The sequence below is a fragment of the Mycteria americana genome, chromosome 16 (assembly GCF_035582795.1).
Source record: "Mycteria americana isolate JAX WOST 10 ecotype Jacksonville Zoo and Gardens chromosome 16, USCA_MyAme_1.0, whole genome shotgun sequence".
In the NCBI taxonomy this organism is placed as follows: domain Eukaryota; kingdom Metazoa; phylum Chordata; class Aves; order Ciconiiformes; family Ciconiidae; genus Mycteria; species Mycteria americana.
In genome coordinates, this window is record NC_134380.1 from 2,224,997 (window position 1) to 2,249,908 (window position 24,912).

Sequence of the window (24,912 nt, forward strand, 5' to 3'; positions counted from 1 at the left end):
CACAGGAAGGTTTTGCTTAGCATAGCATTAGCACAATTCGACATGCATTAGCATAAATGTAAGTTATTAGATTTGTTCAATACTTTGTGGGTCCTCAGTAAAGAGATTTCTCTCACACCCTTCCTAAGCCTCCTACTGGATCAGGACATCATCTTCTACATGGAAAGGGAGCCATGTTCAACAATCATCTCTTAGAGCCACCCAGGGCTATTTGGGATTTTCCAGACAATCTAAAGTAACACTGTTTTTCTCTAAACAGTTCCTCACTCAAAAAACATAACACTTGTCCCTCTGTTTTTACATTATATTTCTGGTGAAAGACAGTTAGAACAGTGTCATAAGACCCAATTTTGCAATTGAGAAAGCTCATAGTAAACTGAATTGTTTGGGGTTTTTTGGGGAGGGGGTTGGGGGGGTGTTGTGTTTTTGGGGGTTTGGGGTTTTGTGTTTTGGGTTTTTTTGTTTGTTTTCTGGGGGGGGGTTTTTGTTTGTTTGGTTTTTGTTTGGGGTTTGGTTGGTTTTTTTTTTTTTTTTCCAAATTTCAGTACCTAGCAGTGCCAAGACCCTAGCAGAGAGACCTTAATGGCTTCTTGAATCATCTCAAAGAGTAAATATCATTTTACTGTGCTTTACTGGCTGAGAAATTGTATGCCTTATATTTAAGCTTTAATTTCCATTTCTGAAGTCATCAGTCTTGGAACGGTACCATAACCAAACACATCTGTCAAGTATCTTCAGAAACACTAGTCCTGATTTAAGCACACAACTACGCAAGCACTATTTTCCAGTGAATAAAGCTTACATATGCCCATCTTAAGGTCTCTGAATATGATTTTTAAAGAAAAGGTACATCAATCACTTACTATCCCTATTAGTTCAACACCTTCCTTTACCTACACCTTTAATCCTAAAATAAGATTAAACTTTGGTATTCTTCCACAACCACATCAGTTTTAGAATATGTAGCAAGACAGGCCATAATACAGTAAGTGAAAAAACTATTTCCAAATTAGGGCACAGAGAGCTACGTTGCCTTATATTTTGCAACTTTGACTTGGCAGTTTATTAATGTTGCACAATAGCTATTTACAGTCATAAGCAATTAAAAAAACCCCATAAAATCAAGAAAGGTTACGTATAGGGCTAGTTTAGCCTGTGACAACACAGGCAAAACAATCAGAAGTAAATGGCCAAAGAAATTGAACCATTTTAGATAAACAAAGCATTAAGAAAAGCAAAACAATTCAGATTTGCTTATTCAAAAAATATTAGAAGCCTAATGAATGCCTACTAACAGTCTTCAAGAAATATGTTTTTCTAATGTGTTATTATAGAAAAGTGTAGCAACTTCCCAAGAGACAGATGTTTTACCTTGTTACTGTGGGATGCATGCAACAACATGCATTTCTGAGTGTGCCTATAAATGAAGTGGTTTCTCAAAAATTAACAACTAACAAGTTAAACACGAGAAAGACTGAGCAGCCAAATGAACAAGTCTCACAAGCAACACATTTCTTTCAAGACTTAAATAAAAGTAACAGCTATTAAGGTATCTACATATAAAGTTACACTTAGCAGACTGGACCAGATATTACAATGTATGCAGTAAGTGATCCCTTCTTTTCTAGCATGATGTCCAAGCTGTTAATAGGCAAATGTAGTAAGAACAAACCTTCCAAATCTGTGATCATCATTTCCTGCTTGTTCTTGAGTTTGGCCAAGTTTTTGGCCTTTTCTTCTTCTTCAGCCAGCTGAGAAGTACATTCAGCAATTCGATCCTCCATCAGCTTCTTTTCCTAGTTAGGAGAAAGGGGAGAAAGAATAACTTCTAAAATATGATTTGAAGAGTCTCTAAGAAGCACAAATAACTGAATATACAAAATCCATATAGAGGTCTCATACAGCATATATAATACAGATTTTATTTCAAGTGACTGACCTGTCAACATTACGGATCAATCAAAAGTATAGAAACATGAACATTTGTTTTCCCAGAAAGTGAGACTTGGAATTTAACACACGGGAGGCCTGTACCCTTTTGGAAATCTGTTTGCAAAGAACAACGGTAGCTACGATAAACACTGTTTCCAGCTCTTAGATTTGGGAGACTCGTGAAATTGGAAAGAATGCGTGGCAAATACCTCCCTTTTAAAGGTCAGTTTAAAAGAAGCTCTAAGTGTCTCAGCTTCAACCTGTTCAAACCCCACAAGTCTTCAGGCACAAACTCTATAGATAACGTAACAGCATTCTCAAATGCTTTGCAAGCTATCACTTGGTACTACTATTACTTATGTGCAGAATCTCCACCACGCATACTGGCCTCACCTTCAAAAATTTGGAATTTTGGTCCTCCAACAATAAGATCTCTTCCTCCATCTTCTTGATCTTAGCTTCAGCTGTCACTTTTTCAAGCTGCAACTTCTGTCGAGCTCCTTCCTCCTCATCAAGCTGTTCCTCCAGGTCCTGGGAAGAAAGGCAATTGCATCTGTGCATTTTCCAGGTTACCCATGTGTTAATTTTTTTTTTTTTTAATTGGTGAAAAAAAAATGCGTTATTTTGAAAAGTGACCTGCCCTAACACTAAAAATGCATTTGCTTTTTGTTAGATTCATTTATATCAATGATCTGGTAATGAAATTAAGGGCCATGTGATACACATGGAATTTTTTATACTCTATTTCAGCTTTGGCTGAAATATGCTGTCTAGGAAACACACACATTTCACACTAGAGTCTTTCACCTTCTTAATTCTGAACATAAAATTAAAAAAAATCTACTTAATGACAACCAAGTCAGATCAGGTTTTATGTCAAATACTTCCTAGCACACTGCATCTGAATAGGGCATCTGGTGTAAAAGGCATCTGGGAAGATACACCACAGGAAACAGATCTCCTGATTTCAGTATGAATCTAGATCTCAATATTACAGCTGAAATGGTTCACATATTGGCAGAAATAGCTAGACATGACTAGAAAAGTAATAATGTATTTGGCTTCTATTCATTCAGTGTTTTAAATAAGATTCTCAGCCACACATTATTATTAAAAGGCATCAAGAGCTCTGACATGTGGGGTTTATTTCCCCTTCAAGTACCTTGAATATTTTGAAAGACAGATAAGTTCTCAGGTATTCCCTTTTTCAAGGTCTCTGTGTATTCAGAAGGAAGCATCTAAATCATCTCATTTTCACAAAAAATCCCAAATAACTCAGAGGAGATGAAATTGTCTTATTTCTTAGTGTCTTAGCTAAAAGTCAAAGGAGGAATATTCTTCATGATATTCACTGGATTTCAGTCAAAAAGGAACATCTATCTCATAAGTGACATCATCCCATCAGTCTTTGTTTCTATAAGAAAGCAGGCAAGCCCCATGCAGTCATTCCCGGTTCCTCCCTGCTCAAAAGTGCTTGCTACCTTTTAATACTCTATCTACGTACGCTATAGCTACCAACAGGGCATTTTGACTTTTCTTTTTCTTTCCTCACCCTCATGTGCCTGGAGACCACAAGCAGCTAAGCACATTGAACACAGGAAGAGAAGAGAAAAAAATTCAAATTTATGTTATTCCACACATGGTGCTAAGGAGCTAAATTCCTCCATGCCATAGAGATGCTGAGGGAGCTTTCCCATCCTTAACTGTCCTGTTTGCAGGCTTTTCCATTTCCAGTTACCAAGAGGCATACCTGAATATGGCCCTGCATTTTCTTTTTCTCATTCTGCAATATTTGGTTTCTTTCCTCTTCCTCCTCAACCCTGGACTCCAAATCATGGAGAATTTCTTCCAACTCTTGTTTTTTGGCAGCCAAGCGAGCCCTCATCTCCTCAGCTTCTGCAAAGAGCTCTGTCTCAGCTTGTAGCTGCTCTGCAAGAATGTTCTTCTCTTCTAGAAGCTGCAAATATACACAAAAGGTAGTAAAGCAGGAAAAACAACATTTCAAAGTCTCTCATGAGAGATTATACATATGACAACTACAAAGTTACTTAAAGGCCAAGATCTGCTCCAACTCTTGACTCCCTGGTCAATATCCAAAACCAAAGACTTTTAGCAGAGGACTTTATCAGCAGTCCAGAAAACACCAGCTTTTGTAATAGGGCTACAGTAATATTCACTCACTTGTCCTCCCCAGTTTAAAGGAACAGAACCCAGTGTGCCTACCCCATGTGCCCTGTTCTACCAGCAGCAAAACGATGAGGGAAGTGCCTGTTTCCTGGACTGTTCCTCACACTCATCCCTGCAGAGTGGCAGGGCAGTGCCATGGGTAGCTGAGCTGAAGCTGGCACTTGGAGTCACTGGAACAGAACTGGAACACATTACTTCTTGCTGTGTAAACTTGACAATAGAATAGAATAGTCCCAATTGGGAGGGCCCTACAGCAATAATCTGTTCCAACTGCCTGACCGCTTCAGGGCTGACCAAAAGTTAAAGCATATTGTTAAGAGTATTGAACAAATGCCTTTTAAACACTGACAAGCATGGGGTATCGACCACCTCTCTTGGAAGCCTGTTCCAGTATTTGACCACCCTCTAGGTAAAGAAATGTTTCCTAACATCTAGTCTGCACCTCCCCTGATGCAGCTTTGAACCACTCCCACGTGTCCCATCATGGGATCCCAGGAAGAAGAGATCAGCACCTCCCCTCTCCACTTCCTCAGGAAGCTGTAGAGAGCAATGAGGTCTCCCCTCAGTCTCCTTTTCTCCAAACTACAACAAACCCAGTGTCCTTAGACACTCCTCACAGGCCATGCCTTCTAGCCCTTTCATCAATAGGAACTGATGCTGTGCCATTCTAGATATCCATTCCAGTTCGATCATGTCTCAAAATTACCATAGTGATAAATACATGTGTATCTTTACTGCCACTCTTTCAGCTGTTCTTTAAATTGGTATCAATGTTACTTAAATTCATTTTCAGTTTTGTCCAATAATTGTCATAATTGCTTCCCCATGTCTTAAACAGCATATGTACACCACAGAAATATCCTACCCTGAAAATACATCTGAAAAGGAAAATGACACTGCTACTGAAATTCTCCTGTAAACTAGGAAAGGCCAAAAAAAGTTTAGTTTCATTAACATGGTGTTTCTGCATTCCTGGAGGAATAGCTCATGCTGTATCTTCCTATACCAGATTTTAGCAGGGTGTGAAAGGAGTTAGCTCTCCTGATTCACAGTGCTTTTGCTCACAAGCATCTCACAAGCCCAACATGGCTCCCTCACACAGGATATAGTGCAATATACATTCTACTTATCAAAAGCTGATCTTGGGCACAAACCTGTTGATGTTTCCGTTCCATTTCCTCAAGTTCTGCCTCCACTTTTGTCTGTTTTTCTTTCACCTTCATTAGCTCCTCGTCCTTGGCTTGAAGTTCTTCTTCTTGACGAGTAACCTGAAGAAGAGGCTTCACCTGCAAAGATTTGAAATGAACAAATAAGAACCTGCATCTACTTATTTACAGAAGTCAAAGGAAGTGACAGAATATAACAAACCTTCGTGAAGACTCTCCACCACTGCCAGTGCCTAAGCTTTAAATATGCAGCGCAATTCCTCTGCAGGATTTTCAGTGCACTCAGTTGCTGTTGTTTCTTTGCAAAGGCCCTAAAGACAGAAAGAGCAAAACATTTCATGTTAAATACAGCTAAGCATCTGCCTGTGTTTTTAATTTTTAGGTCACCCAACCCTAGAACACTTGCAGACCATAAATAGGCTTATTTTTAAGTTTCAGTGACTACACTGATTTATGAGTACTCATTCCTTATATGAAGAAGCAGAGCAAGAGCTGGATTCACCATTTTCAAAACAATAATTACAAATGATATTTGTTCTTACTCTTAACAGACGTTTTTCTTAAAAAGATAAAATCAAGATGGATTAGATGCTGAACTGTCCTTTAATTTAAAAAAAAGCAGCTTTCCAGAGTATCTCTAAGAACTTCCAGTGGAGCAGAAAGAGAGATTTTTTTTTTTTGCAGCCACTAGCTGTACCGTAAACAGCTACATGTGTCACAAAGGGAAGATTAAGGAAAGGAGATACTGCTATAGTATGAAGCTACAAATTCTTATTATTATGTAAAAATTCACCTGCTTGCCTTGGATACAACTACAGTTTATCAGGCAACACACTTAAGAAAATCTCTCCTGAAATGGAAGTTTTAATGCGTAGTCCCTATCAAAGAGACTTAAGATGACCACGAGAAAAATCAAACCATAAGAGCACACATACTTCCTAGCCAGGTATCCTCTGCAGACTGCCTGGAAGAAGATGATAATGTCTGTGATCTTCAGATCTCGCTCTTCTTCTAAGTGTGCCAAGACACCAGCTCGGAAAAAGATCTTGCTCTGTCCAATTCTGTATAAGTTGGGGTCCAGCTCTAATGCTCTGATCTAAATGGACAGGCAAGCACATTGTTTTTACATCAAGGAAAGGACAATTTTTGTTTCAACTTTTCAATGTTTTAACAATATATAGGTATAAACACTTACCATACGCTCACAGGCTTGCTTACCATCCATAAAACCTTTTGGAATTGCATTGGGAGTAAGGATCTCATACCTTTAAGTCAAATGAAAAAACACCTTTACATTCAACAACAAGCTACATTATTATAAACCCATAAAGCTATTGTCACCAAGTGCACAGCTAAGGAATTTGTCCAGAAAATTTTTCCAGAAGTCCAGTTAGATTGGTTTCCCCTTCCCTAGTATCTTTAGAATAAACTTGTAATATTTAACTGCTTCAAGTTCAAGCCACTTCAAGACTCACACATGGTTTTGGATTTTCTTCCAGTTGGGTTGGGGGAGGAAGTGGGGGTGTGGGGTGTCTTCAATATTTAACAAGGAACTTTATCTCATAAAAACTCAAAAGACTGTTCCTGCTGTTACCTCTGTCTAAATTCCTGGAACACTATCCTGTTTGGAAATCCTTGTCGACAAATCCTTATTCCTTCCAAAACACCGTTGCAACGAAGCTGATCTAGAACCAGATGTGGATCCAATTTTCCAGCCTGGACAAACAAAACAAGCATGATTTTTAGTCTTTTAATTTGTATTAATTAAAAGTTGTAGTTCAAGTTCTTCAGGCTACCCTCTACAAAGTCAACTGTCTAAATAGGGGATGTGTGGGGAATACTGAGAAGATATTTGATCAGTGTGAAAACTTTGTGAAACCTGGCTTCTGATTTCCAAAGGAAGACACAGACAGCATGCATAACTTAAAACACATGTAAAGATTTAATAAAGAGAAAGAATTACAGGAGTGGTCCGTAATACATACCCTCTTTTCATGATTTGGAATGATGCAGCGAACAAAATTGGGATTAGTGTTTCGGAGCGTTGCCATCAGCTTGGTGAGAGATTCTTTGTACAGTTGGCCAACAGTACGAAACATGCCCTTCTTGGTCTTGTATGCAGAGCCAAAAGCTGTCTCTGTTATTCCAGTAACCTGATCCAGACCCACAATACGATCCACTGGGAAGGACAAGAGAACATAATAAGTGGACTTTAATATTTGTCAGGTATAAAGACAGGCAGAAGAGGAGCAATAGTGCAGCAGCAGAAGCTTTGTGGAAGAAATGACAGAAGATGCCATTAGTAGGCAAGGCAGTCAGCATGTACTAGGGACGCTGTGCAGAAGCAGTGGAACCAAAAGCCACAAACTTATACAGCAGAATAGTGTAGCTTTAGTAGGTACAGACTAAAATATCCAGCTCTTTACTTGCAGTTCTACATGACCAGGAAAGCCATTTTCTTGAAGTCAACTTTTAAGACACAGAAAGTTGCCTGGAAACTGGCAATTATTTGAATTCTTACAATCCAAAATATTTCTGGGTTGAATATTTGGAATTAGACATCTGTGCATATTTACTTAAAATGAAGAGTTACTTATGGTAATTATATAGATTAAATCTGAATTTCATTGAATATTCAAAAGTGTTTTGAAAGCATAACTATTTACAGAAGAGTCGGAAATAGTGTCATTTCAGTGACAAGAGGGAAAAAAGTATCTGCCAGACTTCTGCTAGTCTGCTATTTTGAAAAATTCTTCCAATTTTTATATACAACTGCAAAGACCTCCCTAGCCAAAAGACAAGTTTCAAAATAGGAAAACTGCACACCAAAGCACTTCAAAGCTGCCATAAAGCATCAGAATAGATATTTTTCTTTGATTTTTGAACATTTTGGGTAAGGATCTCTATGGTTTCTTCTTTAGAAGCACAAATTAGAAATCTGACTGCCATCATTAAAACCTTTAGGCCAAAAACATGAACATGATTCCATGTGAATGTCAACAATTATTTAAACAGCCCACTAAAAATACACAGGTGGCTTAACACCTTAAGAATTGTAGTTGGCACTTCTTAATACTGAGCAAAATACACAACATATATTGGTGCTCCATGAAATACAAGCTGGCCAGCCAGAAACAAGCAACTATATGTAGGCTCCAATTTAAATTTTGTGAAGTTATCTTCAAATTCATTCAAACCAAAGCAGAGGGAATTATGCTTTGCTACCAGAATTAGTCTTGTATATGAGAAATAAGTGACAATATTTTTTTTTCATACTCGTACTTAACTGGTTTTCAAAGGTCTATAAAAAAAGGAAAATTAAAAGCAGAAAAATACAGGGCAACAAGTTTGAATAATGACTTAAGTCTTGCATGTAGTAAAGAACAGAGCCCAGATCCTCCACACAGTTTTGAACACAAAAATCTAAGCGGCTTATTAAAGTCAGAAGAATAAGTAGGTGGTAAAAATTGTTCATAAGATCATATTCCAAATATTTACTTTGAAGCAGAATTCAGTTCTAAACCAGAAATGGGATAGAGATTACTGGGAATCAGTCTTACAGAGGACAAACATAACAGCTTGTAATATTAGAAGCATGCACCCACCAGACACCACTAACGACTGGACACCATTCAGCTTTTCTTTGGCCATGTACTTTTTAAGATTTTGTAAACATATCTGTTAATTGTGCATCTTTTGTTTTGCTCCCCTCTATCCTCCAACTATAATACAGTTATTTATATTTCAATGAGGATTATTAAATGTAAGCCTTCCCTATAGGTTAAGGACAGTCATTGAACAGCATGACTGGACAATCATCCATTGGCTAAAGCCTCTGAACTCAAGCCCCCCAGTAATTACTTTAGGAAACACCACTAGTTTCCTCAAGTATGTGATGTATCATGAGTAGTGGAAGATAAACCCAAGTAAAGATTGAAAGCCTGAAGGCACAATCTTCACAGACACGTATTTCTAAACTTGGGGAGAGGAATACAAGAAGGATGAGAAAGAGGTTCGAAAAAATATCTAAAGTGTCTTCAAAGAGACATTCCAAATAAGTTAATTTGTTTATTTCTTGATACCTCAAAAAATGCGTGCAGCTTCTACATAGGTAAATATTAAAATTAAGAGGTTTTTAAATAAAAGAACAATTCCAAAAAGTCTGAAATAAGATTATTTCACTTACTACCCCCACTACAACTGCAGCACTTCAATACATTCTTCATCTCTCCTCCCCAAAAAATAAATCCACACTCTAAGATGTTCCAGAGTTTTGTCAATGTTGGACTGCAGAAAGAAGCTTGATAGTGTTACAAAGCTTATGCATTCTCTCAAATGCTTGGAGCTACCAGAATTATCACTTAAGAAGCAATTCTGCATCTCAACATAGAACTAGGAAGCAAACAAACCTTTTTATCTGCAATGCTTAAATGCAATGCATAAAATAGAGATGCTATATGTATGCAGCAGCAACTGAATAGGTATGCACTCAGAGACCATTTGCCTTGTGGAGGTATACCTAAGTTTAGCATGAAATGAAAAGTTCATGCAAGCCTACAAGCAAAAATGGTTTTCCTGTAGATACAACAGCCCTGCCTTTAGTAGGCCTACTGTTTTTATATCCATTCACCTGGTGGATCATGAAGACCAGTAATATTGTCATAGAAACAGGCTCTCTGAATATTCTGAATCTCTAAGGCAGAGAAACAGCAAAAACAGAAAGACAGAAGAGCAGATACACAAGACACTTCAGTTAGTATACAGAACAGGTTTATCAATTGCAAACAGACTTAACTGTGCTACAAAAGCAATTAGGCCACAACATAATTCCATGCACATTTCAATTATCTGTGGAAGCAGGTTTTGTATATTTGGACCAAAATACTTCTGCTTCTGTGTGTGTACTCAAAAGGAAAGGAGCAGATCCCCAACCAAAAAGTTCTTTATATATTCATTAAAACTGCTCTCTATAGCTGAACCAAGTAAGTATTACTGAGAATAAGAGGGAAACTCAGTATTAACCTACAGCATCATATATATCACAAGATTAATTTCCTCCTGGAATAATAACTACAAGATTAATACACTGTGGCATGTAAAAACACTCTAATCAATATACTGCGATGTTAAAAACTAGATTAGAGAAGTCCTTGTAAGTATTTATTTGGCTATTTTTGCTTCTTGGGGTATTTTGGTAAAAATGTTGATAAATACTTTAAGCTGATGTGCACGTAGACTAGCTAAACAGCAGTGTACAGTTAAAATAGGAAAATATTGCATTTGATTTTAATATGCAATATCTAAGCACTAGTATGGCTGTTAATGAATTTTATTTTAGGAGATGCAGATTTCCAGGATATGACCCACCACTGCACAAGAAATAACTGTGCTCGTGCTCACATAAGACAACATTTTATTAACAGCAAGTACCACTACAGCTGTTTACATTCAGGACTTAGCTGCAGCAATTCAAACTAAGGGTTTTGGACAAGATTCTACAGATGAAATTTGACACAGGGTAACAAGTAGTAAGTGAATATAAGTTCAAATAACGAACATGAGAAGCAGCTACTCAGAAATGGTACATGTGCAAGGGACCACAGGTGCAACCCAGCTTCCTTGTTGTACTTTTGACACTAAACAATAGAGAAAATGCTGTAGATATTTACAATGTAAAGGTGGAAGGTCAGGAGGGAACAGGCACAAAAAAAAAAAAAAAAGAGAGAGAACCTCATCCAGCAAGGTAAAATCGCTAACAACTTGTGTACTCAGAGCATGGTCTCTTACCATCCTTCCAAAGCTCTGCAACAAATTTGTCAGAGGACTGGTGCAAGAGTGTAGCCACATTGTCATTCAGGGGGTCCATATTCTTCATCAACCACTCATCTGCCTTGTAGTCTACCTGCAGAGTAGCCAAGTTGCACATGATCAGATAAACTACTGGCTTTAGTTTTAAATTTACCGGCATTAAAAAAAGCTTTCAAAATACTATACTGATGTTGTTTTCCTCCAATTCTCTTCTTGATGTTTGCTTGCTATGAGTTTGTTGTGCCTCCTTAGAATAGTTCAAAGTACCACACAAAGTTATTATTCTTTCGAAAGAGTAAATGGGAATTTTCTTAATGTAGCAATCTGACTTTTTGCTTACTAATAGCTGGTATACATTTTCAGCCTAGTGTTATTGCCAAAATAAGGTTTCACTGTTCACTGTGAAGATGTAAAAACTCCTCCAGTATAGATCCTAATTACTTTATCTAAGTTATTAGAGAGTAAATTAAGGATGTGCTACAACATGATTTTTTTTTTTAATTTCACTGTAGCAGTTATACTTAAACACTTTGTTATATAAAGAAAACAAACAAAGGTCTTATCTTGAAAGAACCAATTCTGTGGTTTGCAATTAAACTATAGCTCAGCAGTTGAAAACTCAATGCTACCAGCATGGTTTCATCCCAACCCAAAAGAGCCCTAAAATTACCTAAGTCCAACAAGACCTCTATGTAGACTAGCATGTTTTTGCTTCAAACAAACTGTGAGTTTTCTATTTTTAAATAAGGGCTTTGGAAGGAACACCACATTTAAATGCTTCCAGCATCCAAAACCAAATCAGATTGTCATCTTTGTACTTCTTGCAGTAAAAGCTATTTTACAAACAATTCTAGTTTTGAAGGAAATACACATTCTGATAGAAAATTGAAAAATGCCTTCTGTCAGAGGAAGATATGCAATGCAGTGCCAGTATCCCAGGAATGCCCACTCAGTTTGGCAGAAGTAAAGCATTCTTCAGAAAAATTACTTTCCAGTAGTCAGACACCAGGCTGCTTTACTTCGTTTTGATTACCTTTTGTTTCACAACTAATCTACTATTAACTGCAGTAACAGTGATGATTTCATTATTTCTAAGTTATTGTTTTAAATGTTGATACAATAAAATGTATTATTTCTTTATTTCCGTTTTTGCTACAATTATCTGCTTGGCACCATTGACATCAAAGAACAGATAACGACAAGCTGTTAGTACGTTAAATGAAAAATAAAGGATGGCTCTTAACCATTCACACAGTTTCTTCTAAATATCAGGGCAAAAACTAGTACTAGGATTAAGTTTTAACTATTTATGAAACTAATTACATAACGTAGCCCTATGGAATAGACATGGTGACCACGAAGGTTTCACAAAATGCAGACAAGAATTGCATAGTTATTTCATGGACCTGTTCACATTGCAGCTGAGCTCCATCCCTCAATGGGAAAATAAAGATTGAACTAACAGTAAAAACGAAGAGATATCAGCTTACCTATAAAAGGGGATATACAGAAAAACTTATGTGAACTAAGGAGATAAAAGTGAAGAGGGTACTGACACAGCCGTACTTCAAGCACTACTATCAACTTGGAAACATAGATATTCAGAAGAGATTCTTTTCAATACAAGTCCTGAAAAACATTACCTGTAAGACCTAACAACAAAATTAAAAAGGCAACTGAAATATTTACTTAATTTACTATTAATTTATATTTTTCAGTTCTGTCTATTTGGTAACAAGAGTTCCATCAGAGCACTCCTGAGTATGTTCAAGAAAATGAAACAAGGCCACCCTCCTGCACAAGTATTTCTAAATTTGGTAGCTATACCATGTAGTACTTTACCAAAACCAACATTTCTAACCCAGTATTTAGCCCTTACCTTCCCTGCATAGTGAATAATGCAGAAATCTGCTTTGTCCTTTAGCTGTCTTGGCTTTTGGAACTTGGAGTGGGTTCCTTGCTCTTGGACCAATTTTTCCACAAACGTCTTGTCAGTAGCTTTAGGGAACCAGCATTCTTCATCCAGTAATGCTAACACACCAGGAGGATTTGCCTGAAATAGAGTTGGATTTAATCTGTGTTAATTTTTTTTTTAAATATATATACTTTTTTTAATTGTAATATTTAAACCACACCATTGAATGCCACAATAAGAAGTTCTCTAAACTGATTCAAATTTGATTTAAATTTAAACAAGCTGTGGGGGAGTACAGTTCAATGAATGACACTATGACTGGTTCAAACAAATTCATTCCAATATATATTGGAGCCAGACATGAGCGACCTGATCTAGTGCTGACTAGAGCCTTGTTTTGAGCAGAGACTGGAATAGATGACCTCCAGAGTTACCTTCCAAACATTTCTGCAACATGTACGTACACAGCAACTCATCCCCATCTCCACAGTAGTTAATGTCATGCTTTAATGTGGGCTAAACTGAAGACAATTATCCCTCCCAGCAACTTGATACTACTGTGGCAGCCACCGAGCCTCTGCTTGCCAAGGCCTGTGTTGATATCCAGTAGCAGCATCCAAAGAGATTCAGCAGGCTTAACTCAAGCAGCCAGCATAGTTTTATATACTCCCTCTCCTTCCATACAATTTAAGCACTCCATTTGAAGGTTTGTTTACTCTTAAAGTGAATTAAGGAAGAAGCAACGTCTGTATTTTGCAGCTGTAGAATTGTTTGACAGGATCATTTTCCGCAGGGAAGACAGACTGATGTATACCGGAAAGCAATGGAAAAAAAGAATTTATAATAATTTATACTTCAAAAGTTTCTAGTGAATGTACCATTTACACATTTGAAGAGAGACGTTTCTATGTGCCTGCTACACAGCATCACATTTACAGAACAATTATGAAGGTACTGACATTTGCTTTTAAAAAAAAAAAAATCAAGTAATTTGATGCATTTTAGGATATTCACCTAAACATCTGCATACTAAAAGCATCCACACTTACCCCCTCAGGCTTTTTGGCAGAGATTTTACATTCCAAGGAGGCAGAACTTTCTCAAGTTCCACACACAAAGTGCAAACCTTTGATAACTGAAACAAGATTTCCCTTTTCCTTCTCTAAAGAAAAACAACAATGCAGCTCATGGGCTTTTCTGCTCTTCAGGATGCATAGCATCATTGGCAGCTTATGTGTATTCTAGAATACACACACAGAAATGTAGAGAGTAGTAACTGCAATGCCCTAGGTTTAATTTAAAAGGTCATAAAATAATTTTGACAGCATAGTTCTGAGGTGTGAAGAATGATAGCTTTCAGGAATTATGATCTTTGTTCTCCCCTTTCCCTCCCCCAACCCAACTTCTCCTCCTGCTCTTTGAAGCCCTCATCAGCTTCCATATATTCAGCAATCAGAAGAATATGTTAAAAAGCACAGTGATTAAAACCACCTTTAAAATACTGCTTTCCTATTCACAAGGCAGATTTACGGGGAAAACACTACCCTAAATGAAGTTTCAGAAATTTTGCTACTGATCTCAAATGAAAAAAAGTTTACCATAAGTCTTAAAGCTTTCTAACTGAGCCACCACTCTAAAGCTCCTATAACGCAATGGCATTGTTTAATATGAAAGTGACAGGATTAAAGACTTCATTAGTACTAGGGAGAAAAAAAAGTATAAAAACAGGAGCTTAATATCTTTAGCTCAGTGGTCTATGCTAACATCAAGGCAAAATCCCATAGGGTAATATATGGTATTTTAGACTTTAGATTTCAGCCTTCAAGTTAATTCACTTTTTGTGACAGCTCTGCAAGAAATCTCTGTACAGCCCTACAATTTGCAGGCAGTAAAAGACAAACCCATAAACGGAACCTCTTCTCCTTAGAGCATTATTAATACACAAACTTACAGGTCTTTCGATTAAGTCAATGCAAGGCTGCAGATCCAGTCCAAAGTCAATGAAATTCCACTCTATACCCTCTCGTTGGTACTCCTCTTGCTCCAGGATAAACATTGTGTGGTTAAATAACTGTTGAAGCTTCTCATTGGTGTAGTTAATGCAGAGTTGCTCAAAGGAGTTCAACTACAAAAATAACATTAGTAAGCAAGAATAATTCGGTGACAGGATTTGTTACATATCTGCAAGTTAAAAATTTGACCTTACAAGGAGATTCCCCAAAACTCTGCAACATTCAAATATATTGTAAAGAAAATTGGAAAACACGTTATTCAGATCTCTTATATTCCCTGTTACATATAATCAAATAATGCATAGCGGGAAAAACCATCACATCTAAAAGAACTATTTAGACTAAAGTCTAAACTAAAGTATGACTTTTTGGCACTGTAGTTTAGGGTTGTCAAAGCATTTGCATGCTACAAAAAAAACCCCCTCCTGCAGCCTTGGAACATGCATGCATTAAGTGGCTCTACACTTAGTCCTGAACGCACATTAACAGGGGAAAGAAAAGTCTGATTAGTAGTGTTTTGAAGTACCTCGAAGATTTCAAATCCAGCAATATCCAGAATTCCAATAAAAGACGCTCCCTGTCGTTTGGTCCTGTCCAAAGCTTTATTAATGCGGTGAACAAGCCAGCGGAAGAGGCGTTCATAGGTGGCCTTTGCCAAAGCTTCCACTGCAAAGTCTGCCTGAAAATCCAAACAGGAAAATTTATTTACCCTGGATAAGTCATCAAAAGAACACAGATATGGATGTTATCACAAATAACTAAGTAACAGAAGAAGTTTAATGGAGTTAATACCACTGAGGAATGAAAATAAGCAGTAGAAACAGTATGCAGTTTGATTAGCGTTATGAAAAATTTGTTTTTAAACCGTTCCATACAAAAAAAAAGCCCCAAAAGCTCTCTGTGCATTTGATACATACAAAAATTACATTAAAGGATGAAACCACCAGAAGGTCAAGGAAAGGGAAAGGTTTCTTCTATTCTACCATTGATTTTTACTATATAAGAACATTTAATAAAGACAGCAAGCTTAAAATCGGTGGCAGTACACAATTCCAATTTTCTTTATTAAGAGCTAATCAGGATGAGGTACATTTTCACTTTATCTTTAAAGCACCAAAACTCACTTGTTCTTTGGTCTGGGCTTTCTGAACGTAGTCTCTGCCAACTTTGATGCGCGGTGTCAGTATGGCTCGGGTGAACTCCATTACATTCATTCCCAGTAGATGGCAGAGTTTCTGTGCGACTGGAGATCAAAGTAATAAAGGGAAGCATTTAAATCCTCCACAGCAACTAGCAACATTGGTGAAACAAACTAGTGACAAAGGCCGTCATATGCCAGCTTAAAAATTGAACTGCCATTTGAAATCACAGTCGGGGAGAAACACTTCTGTCCTGTGGACAGACCTGCCCTACCACACAGCCCGCATCTGCAGGGCTTCCATCTCAAAGGCTGATGGAAGTCACTACAGCAGCACACCACTGAATTTTCTTAGGGAAGTGCAGAAAACACTAGATTTCATTAAATTGCAGGGAAGTCATGTACACGGGCTATAGACTGTTACATGCGTTCATTTTGTTACTTTAATAGGGAACATTCATTTTCTCATCTCCAGAAAAAGCAGCACAGTGAGAACATCACCCAACTCCATCGTACTAAAGGTTGCTTAAAAACTGTTTCAATTTAGGCAGGTATGCCAGTGTAATGCTTCTATTACAGACTATATAAAAATACATTGTTTAAACTATTTAAAACATGGGTTTGTAATATTTTATACAGAATAACAATGCAAGCAGCAGCGCACTTTCTTTAGACAGCATGAACTCTCCTGGTGTCATGTTCATTATTTGAAATAACGTGTTACCCACACCATCATTACATATTCTTGCTGCATCAATCCCCTTTTCTAAATAAATTTTCCAGTAGGTTAGGTGTTTATGATTCCATACTTCTAAAAATGAAAGTGACGCTAAAGGTATTTTTAGGTCCGGGTAAGTGTTGCCCTTTAGCAGGAAGCCCTCCACACTATCCAGCAAGTACTTTAACCCCTTATCTTTGTAATCTGACAGCTCGTTGTTTTACTGTCAAAATGAAAAAGCTATTTTTACAAATCAGCATTAGAAAATAGATTTTAATACCAATATATAAGAGCTTCCTCTGCTTGCCTTTTTTTTTTTGCTGGTATTAAAAACACTACTGCTTGCTCTTAATGTTGAAATTCTCTCTGTCTGGCATATATTCATTAGAAGCATTCATGAATCAACACACAGTCGGTGAAACTAGGGTGGCATCACAAATTGAACACTTCTTTCACTTTAGCTACGTAAAGAAGCATTCTGTGCTTTAAGTATAAAAATACAGCATCAGCACATCAGATAAAACTTACAACCTTAGGTGTCAAGTGGCAAGTGCTGTCAGAATCTTTAAAAAAAAAAAAAACCACACAAGAACAAGAACTTGAAAATATTAAGTAGCCACGAGCATCAGCTTGGTACTGTGGCATACCGGATACTATATAAAGGATATTGCAGTTTTTAAGGAAGGAGGGTTTGCCCCCCCACCCCCATGCAGTACTCCAAACACTACACTTAGCTCCTCTTTCATAAACCTGTGACATGGAATTTATTGTTTCCTACCTTTCCAGTTTGTAATAAACCATAGCTCAGGTAACAATAATAACAATAAACCATAGCAGAGGTAATACTAAAAAAATCACATCCGATTCAGACACTGAAGGAGGCTGTAGCCAGCATTTCAGAGGTTTGACTGAAGGAAACGAAACCATTTTCAAGTCAAAGTTCTATCACTTCTAGGGGTAGGACTAGTTCACACTTCCAGCTTGATTAATCCTGCACTTTAAAAAAAGCATAATTCATCTTGGTTTTTTATAACTGAGTCCATTTAAAAGTGCAACTGTAGAAAGCCTTGACTATCCTGACTTGTGTTTTATTGCTATTGGGTTTTGGATATAAAACTCTGAATTATTATGAAGGAAAGATACTGAAAAGCTCATAACATAGTTGAAGCATGAACTTTATGAGGTTGCTTATGAACCTCTGCTCTTTCAGCAGAAAGGCTTTTTCCAAATCTGGTAAGCATGAAACGGTTCTCTAAATACAGCTTCTCCCTGCTCTTCATTCATGAAGGCTATATGGCTTTCTTGCCATCTCTTGTATCTATACTTGAAACTGATATTTGTTTATCTATATTTATTATCTATAGGGTAGAATTTGCTTTCCATATTCTTTGAATAGGTTCACATCTCCACTACCCACACAAATTCCTTCCCATCTATGGAGACACTAACCTGACCTATTTCAGACACATGCCTCTAAATGAGATGAATCACTATCAAGACACCCTTATTTCTGTGGAGGACGCTAGAGAAACCCATTACAGTGAGATGTGACAATACAGATGACAAGGGAGAGATCAGTTTCACTCAGTGTCTTCAGAAAGATACAGTAACAAAGACCACACAACCAAATAAAGTAATTTTTAAATACAAGAGAACAGAAACATGCTTTAACTACAACCTGAGCTTTTCAGCATGTTTGCTTTATAGTTCAGAATTTTGTATCCAGTATTATAAATATCCAATAGCATCAACATATTTATATCCAATATTATAATTCAGAATTTATGTCAAAAAAACAGTGGTAATACAACAAAAGTCAAGATAGTCAGGAAGATGCATCTGTATCTTTCTACATCACACCTTCTAAATGGACAATGACTCTGCTGAGTTGCCTAAGCTGGCACTAAAAGCCCAAAAAACGAATCCCTCATCCAACTTTTTTTCCTCACTGCAAAACTCAAAGTGCCAACTGCCAGCCAAATATCGAGTCAATGACTATTGACCTTTAATCCATACCTGCTTGCTGGAGCACTTTGGGCAGCAGGCCACCGCCCTGAGAGATGACAAAAATTTTGGACATTGCAAGCAACCTACATGCTCAGCAATTTAGGGCAATTACGAAATGAGAGACAGACAAGAATTTCAGTTGTGCGTGTGCAGCAGGTCCTGTGAATGATGATTCTTACTGCTCTTCCCACTGATGTCAATTCTCAAAGCTGACTTTCCATGAGAGAGTTTAAAAGGCTGGTACTGAAGTACTAAATTAAAAACCCAAGATTTGCTTCAGCAGCTATCTTTTTTTTTGTGAAGAAATATACTCCTCAAAATGCCGATCGCATTGCAGGTATTAACTGATAAATTAAATCTTAGTCACACTACCATGCCACTTCAGAAATCAGATTTTTTCTAAATACAGCATTCTTATGTTCAGCCATTTCACTATGGAAGTTGTGCTTGGCTCCAGGGCTCTTATCATTGGCAAGGAAACTGCTGTCAAGAACCAAAGAAAACAAACTGATTTAAGCATGCACTTTTTCCTAGTGCTTAGGTCTTTGTAGATAGCAATAAACAAGACTACAACTGAAATACTTATTCAAAGTTTAGAAGCAATGCAAACAGCATAAATTCTGTTGATGGATACTTAAATTTGTCTGCATTATGAGAATAGGAGAGTTTTAATAACTGCCCGTTGGCTACTACCACAACAGTCATGGCCTCTTTTTGGCAGAGAATGCTATCAAGGAAGCTCAGAAGACTGCTCTGTACTTTTAAAGATATGCACTAAACAAACAGCAGGAAGAAAACTACAGCGCAAGTTAGAGAGCCACACAAACGTGATCAACTTACCAGTATTCTCTGGCATAGAAGCTTGATCGGTATTTCTCTCCTTCTTAAAAGAAATATTTCCAAATTGTAGCACTGAAGACACCACTTTCAGCATTGCTGTGTTCACAAAAGACATATGCAACAGTTTAATTGAAGAGGGCTCAGCTTAACAAGTTTTTCTTCTCTTACTTATGTCACTTTCCTTCCAAATTCAAGGTATGAGTTCAGAAAGGAAATAAAGTTTGTACTGTACTTTGTGGGCAAATGGCTTTAATTCATTTCTAGCTCATGTTAAGCAAACATTTGCTGCAGGCTGTCAAGACACTGAAGCAACATTAAATTTGGTGACATTAAATTAGCAAGTGTGTGTGTGTGCGCGCACACAAGAGAAAAAAAATACACTTTAAAAATCCAAAAGGCTCAACAACTTACACAAGATCTCATCATGCGAAAATCCCATGATATGCATGGCTTCCATAGTCTCCTGAAAGTTATCCTTGTCTTGTTGCCCAGGAATAGGGATGTAGCCATTAGATAAAAATCTGTAATTGTTAAATCCTTCAAGCAGCAAGTCAGCTGTATTGGGGAGAAGGGGAAGAGACAGAAAAATAAGCTAAAGAAATGCTGTTCACACCCACCTGTACTCTCTTCTCACTAAATGCGCAAACTATGCTTTACGAAATCAGTTCCTCAAATATGGCTACAAACCATTATACCAGCTTCTGAAACTCTATAATTATGAGTGTACCTTAGAAGCCAAAGCCAGATTCCCAGAATCTCTATCTGTAGCAACCCACATTAGCTCTTTAATGCATTAAGCCTGTAAACAGAACATTACCCAACTCAGATCTAGCATAATCTCAAATCCCTATTTGGAATATCCTAAAAGAAGTATCTCTATTGAAAGGTAACAGACACAGGTAGAAATTGAGTTAGGTATTGATGATTACCACATCAAGGATGCTAAACACCAATTTATCTAATACAGGAGGAGAAAGAGTGGATCAATTTCCTGAAGTCTGTACCTTCATAGTTTCACTTATCACAACCTAACAGAAATTCCCAGTAACCAAGGGGGGGGGAATACTAGAAGATAACAAACATAGTACTGCAATGGCTGAAGAAAGCCACAGGGTTTCATTATGTTTTGGTAAAATGGCTGCTTTTCTACCCAGTTTGAACACATGGTCCAGAACAGATACTGCTGTCACTGCTGACCAGGTTTGCTATTTATCAGCTGGGAGCGCTGCAGTTTCAATCCAGTGATTCCCAGCCAGAGGCTGCCCAAACTGGACTTTGTCACGTAGGAGTCGTTTGCTTGAAATGCAACAGTTGCTTGACAGCATACTTCATAAAACACAGAAGTTATTTCAAAACAAAGCCACCTGGCTTTTCATTCTTCTTTTAAAACTCGCTGTTTCAAGACCAAAGAATACTTCAAGCATGACTGTGTTAACACTGAAATAACAAACGTGGCACACAGAAGCAACAGGTTTACAAAACGAGATTCTCAACTTACACTTCAGGTGTTCTCCTGCTCCAGCTAGTAGTTGATAGAAGATATGAAATGTCCGCTCATCTTTAGCCTGACGAACAGCACGAGACTTTTCCAACAAGTCTGATTGTAACTAGTCAAGGACTATGTCCAATATGAACTTTCAGTAACTTTAAATAGGAGATTCCAAGTTCAGACAGGTAGAAGCCCACATTTAGTTTCAGCAAACTCATTTCTTGGATGTTGACTTCATTTCCCTGCTACATGCAGCTGACAATTGTATGTAATGGATCAGCTGAAGTCTAAGTGAGAGGGGGAGCTGGCCATTCTTTTTCAATCTCTTCTTCTATTAAGGTCATAGCTGAACTCTTAATACCAAAAACCCAGCAGCTGCTGAACTCCAAAGTACTTTATCTGAAGTGCATTTCTCATTTCTTTCAAGCATTGCAGTTTTACATACAATCTGCATTGCCTTTAAACAGCTCCCAAATTCAATTTGTGCAGCACATAGCATCTAATAAGCTGCCATAAGCTGTAATGTTATTTACATATGTTTTTATTTCTTGATATTCCATACTGTAAAACAAACATGGGATAGGGATTTGAAATGACACAGGTTATGAGCAAGGATGAGTTCTTGTGACGAAGAAAAAAAAAATCCCTAAGAGTTAAGTCCTCCTGTTTTCACAGAGCTCTAGGCAAAACAATTCATCTGAACTTTCATAAAAGCAAAAACTGCCTTCATTCCCGTGCTGAATGAAAAAAAAAAAAATCACATATCATTAAAGCATATTTTGAATAACTATAGATCTTTCCCAGCCTTATTGGGATATTATATTTTGTGACAGTTCCAAACATTCAATGCACTTAAAATTAAGCAGTTTAACTCATAGCAACAGAATGAAAGCTTAACTGCAGCATTGTTTATGATTAATACTCACATGATATTGTTTACTAAGACTTCCGATTTCATAATTTTATGACCACCCTATTGCTATTCCCCCAAAAAACAGGCTAAACAAACTAAAAAAAAAAATTACACACACATTATTTTTAGTGTAAAGACGACAACTTTAGAGAAGGGCTTTCAGTGCAAGTATTTTTACTTGTTCTTAGGCAATCATAAATAAAAATGCACCTTAAAGCTAAAACTGAATTAGACTTCAGTATTAATTGCTAGTAGGTCTTGTGTTACTGAAACTACGCTAATACCTAGAAGACCTAGGAAAACAGAAAGTGTCCCAGCACTTCCAGCTTTATCACTTTATAATGAGCATCACCTCCTTCCAGGTGGAGAGCTGCTTCTGTAGTGCTGATGAGAGCAAAACCAAGCTTTTGGCAATATACGGTAGCTCAGCTTCTGATTAGGAAGGCTTTTTTTTTTTCCTAGAAATGTTCACAGAGCAAGCACACTTTAAATGGTTTCTCTATTTAATATACTGTTTTTAAGGCTAGTCTGAAAATCCAGCAGATTTCAGAGTGCTAAATTTTGGAGTATCTGATTTCTAAGCATGAGTAAGCATGCTGACTTTGTGATATTTGATCGGCTATTTTGAAACAAAGGAAGAGATGGATGTTGTCAAAGGAATGTAGAAACATGGTAATCTTTCACTGCATTCCAATGAATTCTAGGGTTAAAAGCAAAACAACCGGGAAACTTGGATTTCACAATGATGTGGCATGAAGTAGGATACATGTCTCAATGTTGGCCCCAACAATATAACCAGTAACATCAAAGTTAATCCTAATGAACTTGCCCTGCAAAAAGAAAAGAGATTTTTTTTTAATTACTAATTTTTATTAAGACAACAATGCTGTCTATGTAAACACATAGTCCTACATGCATTCATATAACAAGCATTTCAGACAAGTTCAAATGAAATCTTTTCCCTTCAATGTGCTCAGCCATCATTTCAATGGAACATGTTACATTGCACACAAACACTTTCTGAAGATTAAAGAACCAGTATTCTAGATATGTTTGTAATCCAGACTTATGAAAAACTTCTCTGAAAATGAAGCTCAATTCCTCACATTGACAAAACAAGCTGTCTAAAGTTGAAAGCAATGCAGAGATTTTAAGTGCTCATATTTCTACAGCAAACTTACAGGAGCCTAAAGGTGCTTTATCTGCAGCAATCCTGAATCTCAGTGTACTGCCCAGCCTAGCCCATCACACTTCTACTTCCATTTCCAAAACCAGGATGGTTGCTATCTGCATGGCCTCTATTTCCTAGGAGTTGGTAAAAAAAGGACTAAGAGAGTGTCCTGGTTTTGGCTGGGGTAGAGTTAATTTTCTTCATAGTAGCTGGTATAGTGCTGTGTTTTGGATTTGTGCTGGAAACACCGTTGATAACCCAGGGATGTTTTCGTTCCTGCTGAGCAGTGCTCACACACAGTCAAGGCCTTTTCTGCTCCTCACCCCACCCCACCAGCAAGGAGGCGGGGGGGGGAGGGGGGGGGCATGCCCAAGAAGCTGGGAGGGGAGACAGCCGGGACAGCTGACCCCAATGGACCAAAGGGATATTCCACACCATATGATGTCATGCTCAGCATATAAAGCTGGGGGAAGAAGGAAGGGGGGAAATTCAGAGTGATGGTGTTTGTCTTTCCAAGTAACCGTTGTGTGTGATGGAGCCCTGCTTTCCTGGAGATGGCTGAACACCTGCCTGCCCATGGGAAGGAGTGAATGAATTCCTTGTTCTGCTTTGCTTGTGTGCATGGCTTTTGCTTTCCCTATTAAACTGTCTTTATCTCAGCCCATGAGTTTTCTCACTTTTACTCTTCTGATTCTCTCCCCCATCCCACCAGAGGGGGAGTGAGTGAGCAGCTGTGTGGAGCTTAGTTGCCAGCTGGGGTTAAATTACAACAGAGAGAGACAATATACCCATTTCTTCCACGTACATCTCCTTTTCTCCACAAAGGACCAAATAAACAGCACATTTCCCACACAGAGCAGCTCTTGGAAAGAAAGTGGTTGCAAGTGGATATATATTATACCAGTTTTAAGGCACATCAGTTCCCCAATCTGATTTGTCACTTGGCTATGAACATTCCCAACAGAACAACAGGCTCCAGCTTGGAGTTTGTGCTCATGAAATTGTTAGGTATTCCCCTGGTTTCAAACACATGACAAAACCAGTGGGAATACCCAGTGACTACACACTGGGAGCTCCATTTTCATTGAATCCAATTTCTACAGTCCTCTATCCACATACAAACAGGTTTTGGAGATCAGGAAGCATCACAGCAGTTTTCTAACTGTCTAAAAGCTTCTTTTGATGGTATCTGTGCAAAGCCACCTACTAATATCTTTGCAGGGCCTTCAAGTCTGACTGATTAGTGCTATTAGTATGTTAAAGTGAATTCCTGTTTGGCAGATGCATTCAGCTCAGGGACTGTACTCTTGATTTTCATGTTAAATATTCTGCTCTACAAGCCTGCAGAATATATGTATTCGAGCAATGGCCCGACCTAGTAACTGTGTATTGGGGGGTATATTGCCATGCTGCAGACTTATGCCTGAACAAGTTGCTGCAATCATTTGAGCTATTGCAACTTCTTACCAGAACAGCCTACCCTTTTCAACTTCCCTGATAAAGCCCATTCATGTCAAAAAGATTTGTGTGCACAAGAGTGACCAAGCTTCCCCTCCAACCACACCAGTGAATCCAGAGAAAGGTACAACTTACCTACCAGCCTTATCTTGACTTAG

At 37.8% G+C, this 24,912-nt stretch overlaps 1 protein-coding gene across 2 annotated transcripts in view; it reads right to left on the reverse strand.

Annotated features, from left to right (window-relative positions):
* The window catches only part of MYH10 (myosin heavy chain 10), a 104,197-nt gene that overhangs the window by 17,477 nt on the left and 61,808 nt on the right, over nucleotides 1–24,912 (reverse strand). For both annotated transcript variants that reach the window (XM_075519082.1, XM_075519081.1), the window contains 18 exons: nucleotides 22,892–22,955; nucleotides 21,222–21,320; nucleotides 20,135–20,278; nucleotides 19,724–19,819; nucleotides 16,145–16,263; nucleotides 15,547–15,699; nucleotides 14,960–15,133; nucleotides 12,973–13,146; nucleotides 11,073–11,187; nucleotides 7,271–7,464; nucleotides 6,880–7,001; nucleotides 6,481–6,550; nucleotides 6,221–6,381; nucleotides 5,488–5,596; nucleotides 5,274–5,405; nucleotides 3,683–3,889; nucleotides 2,326–2,463; nucleotides 1,673–1,796 (listed from right to left, as the gene is read on the reverse strand). In XM_075519082.1, coding sequence (XP_075375197.1) covers nucleotides 1,673–1,796; nucleotides 2,326–2,463; nucleotides 3,683–3,889; nucleotides 5,274–5,405; nucleotides 5,488–5,596; nucleotides 6,221–6,381; nucleotides 6,481–6,550; nucleotides 6,880–7,001; nucleotides 7,271–7,464; nucleotides 11,073–11,187; nucleotides 12,973–13,146; nucleotides 14,960–15,133; nucleotides 15,547–15,699; nucleotides 16,145–16,263; nucleotides 19,724–19,819; nucleotides 20,135–20,278; nucleotides 21,222–21,320; nucleotides 22,892–22,955 — 2,395 coding nt within the window. The remainder of the gene's footprint in view (nucleotides 1–1,672; nucleotides 1,797–2,325; nucleotides 2,464–3,682; nucleotides 3,890–5,273; nucleotides 5,406–5,487; nucleotides 5,597–6,220; nucleotides 6,382–6,480; nucleotides 6,551–6,879; nucleotides 7,002–7,270; nucleotides 7,465–11,072; nucleotides 11,188–12,972; nucleotides 13,147–14,959; nucleotides 15,134–15,546; nucleotides 15,700–16,144; nucleotides 16,264–19,723; nucleotides 19,820–20,134; nucleotides 20,279–21,221; nucleotides 21,321–22,891; nucleotides 22,956–24,912) is intronic.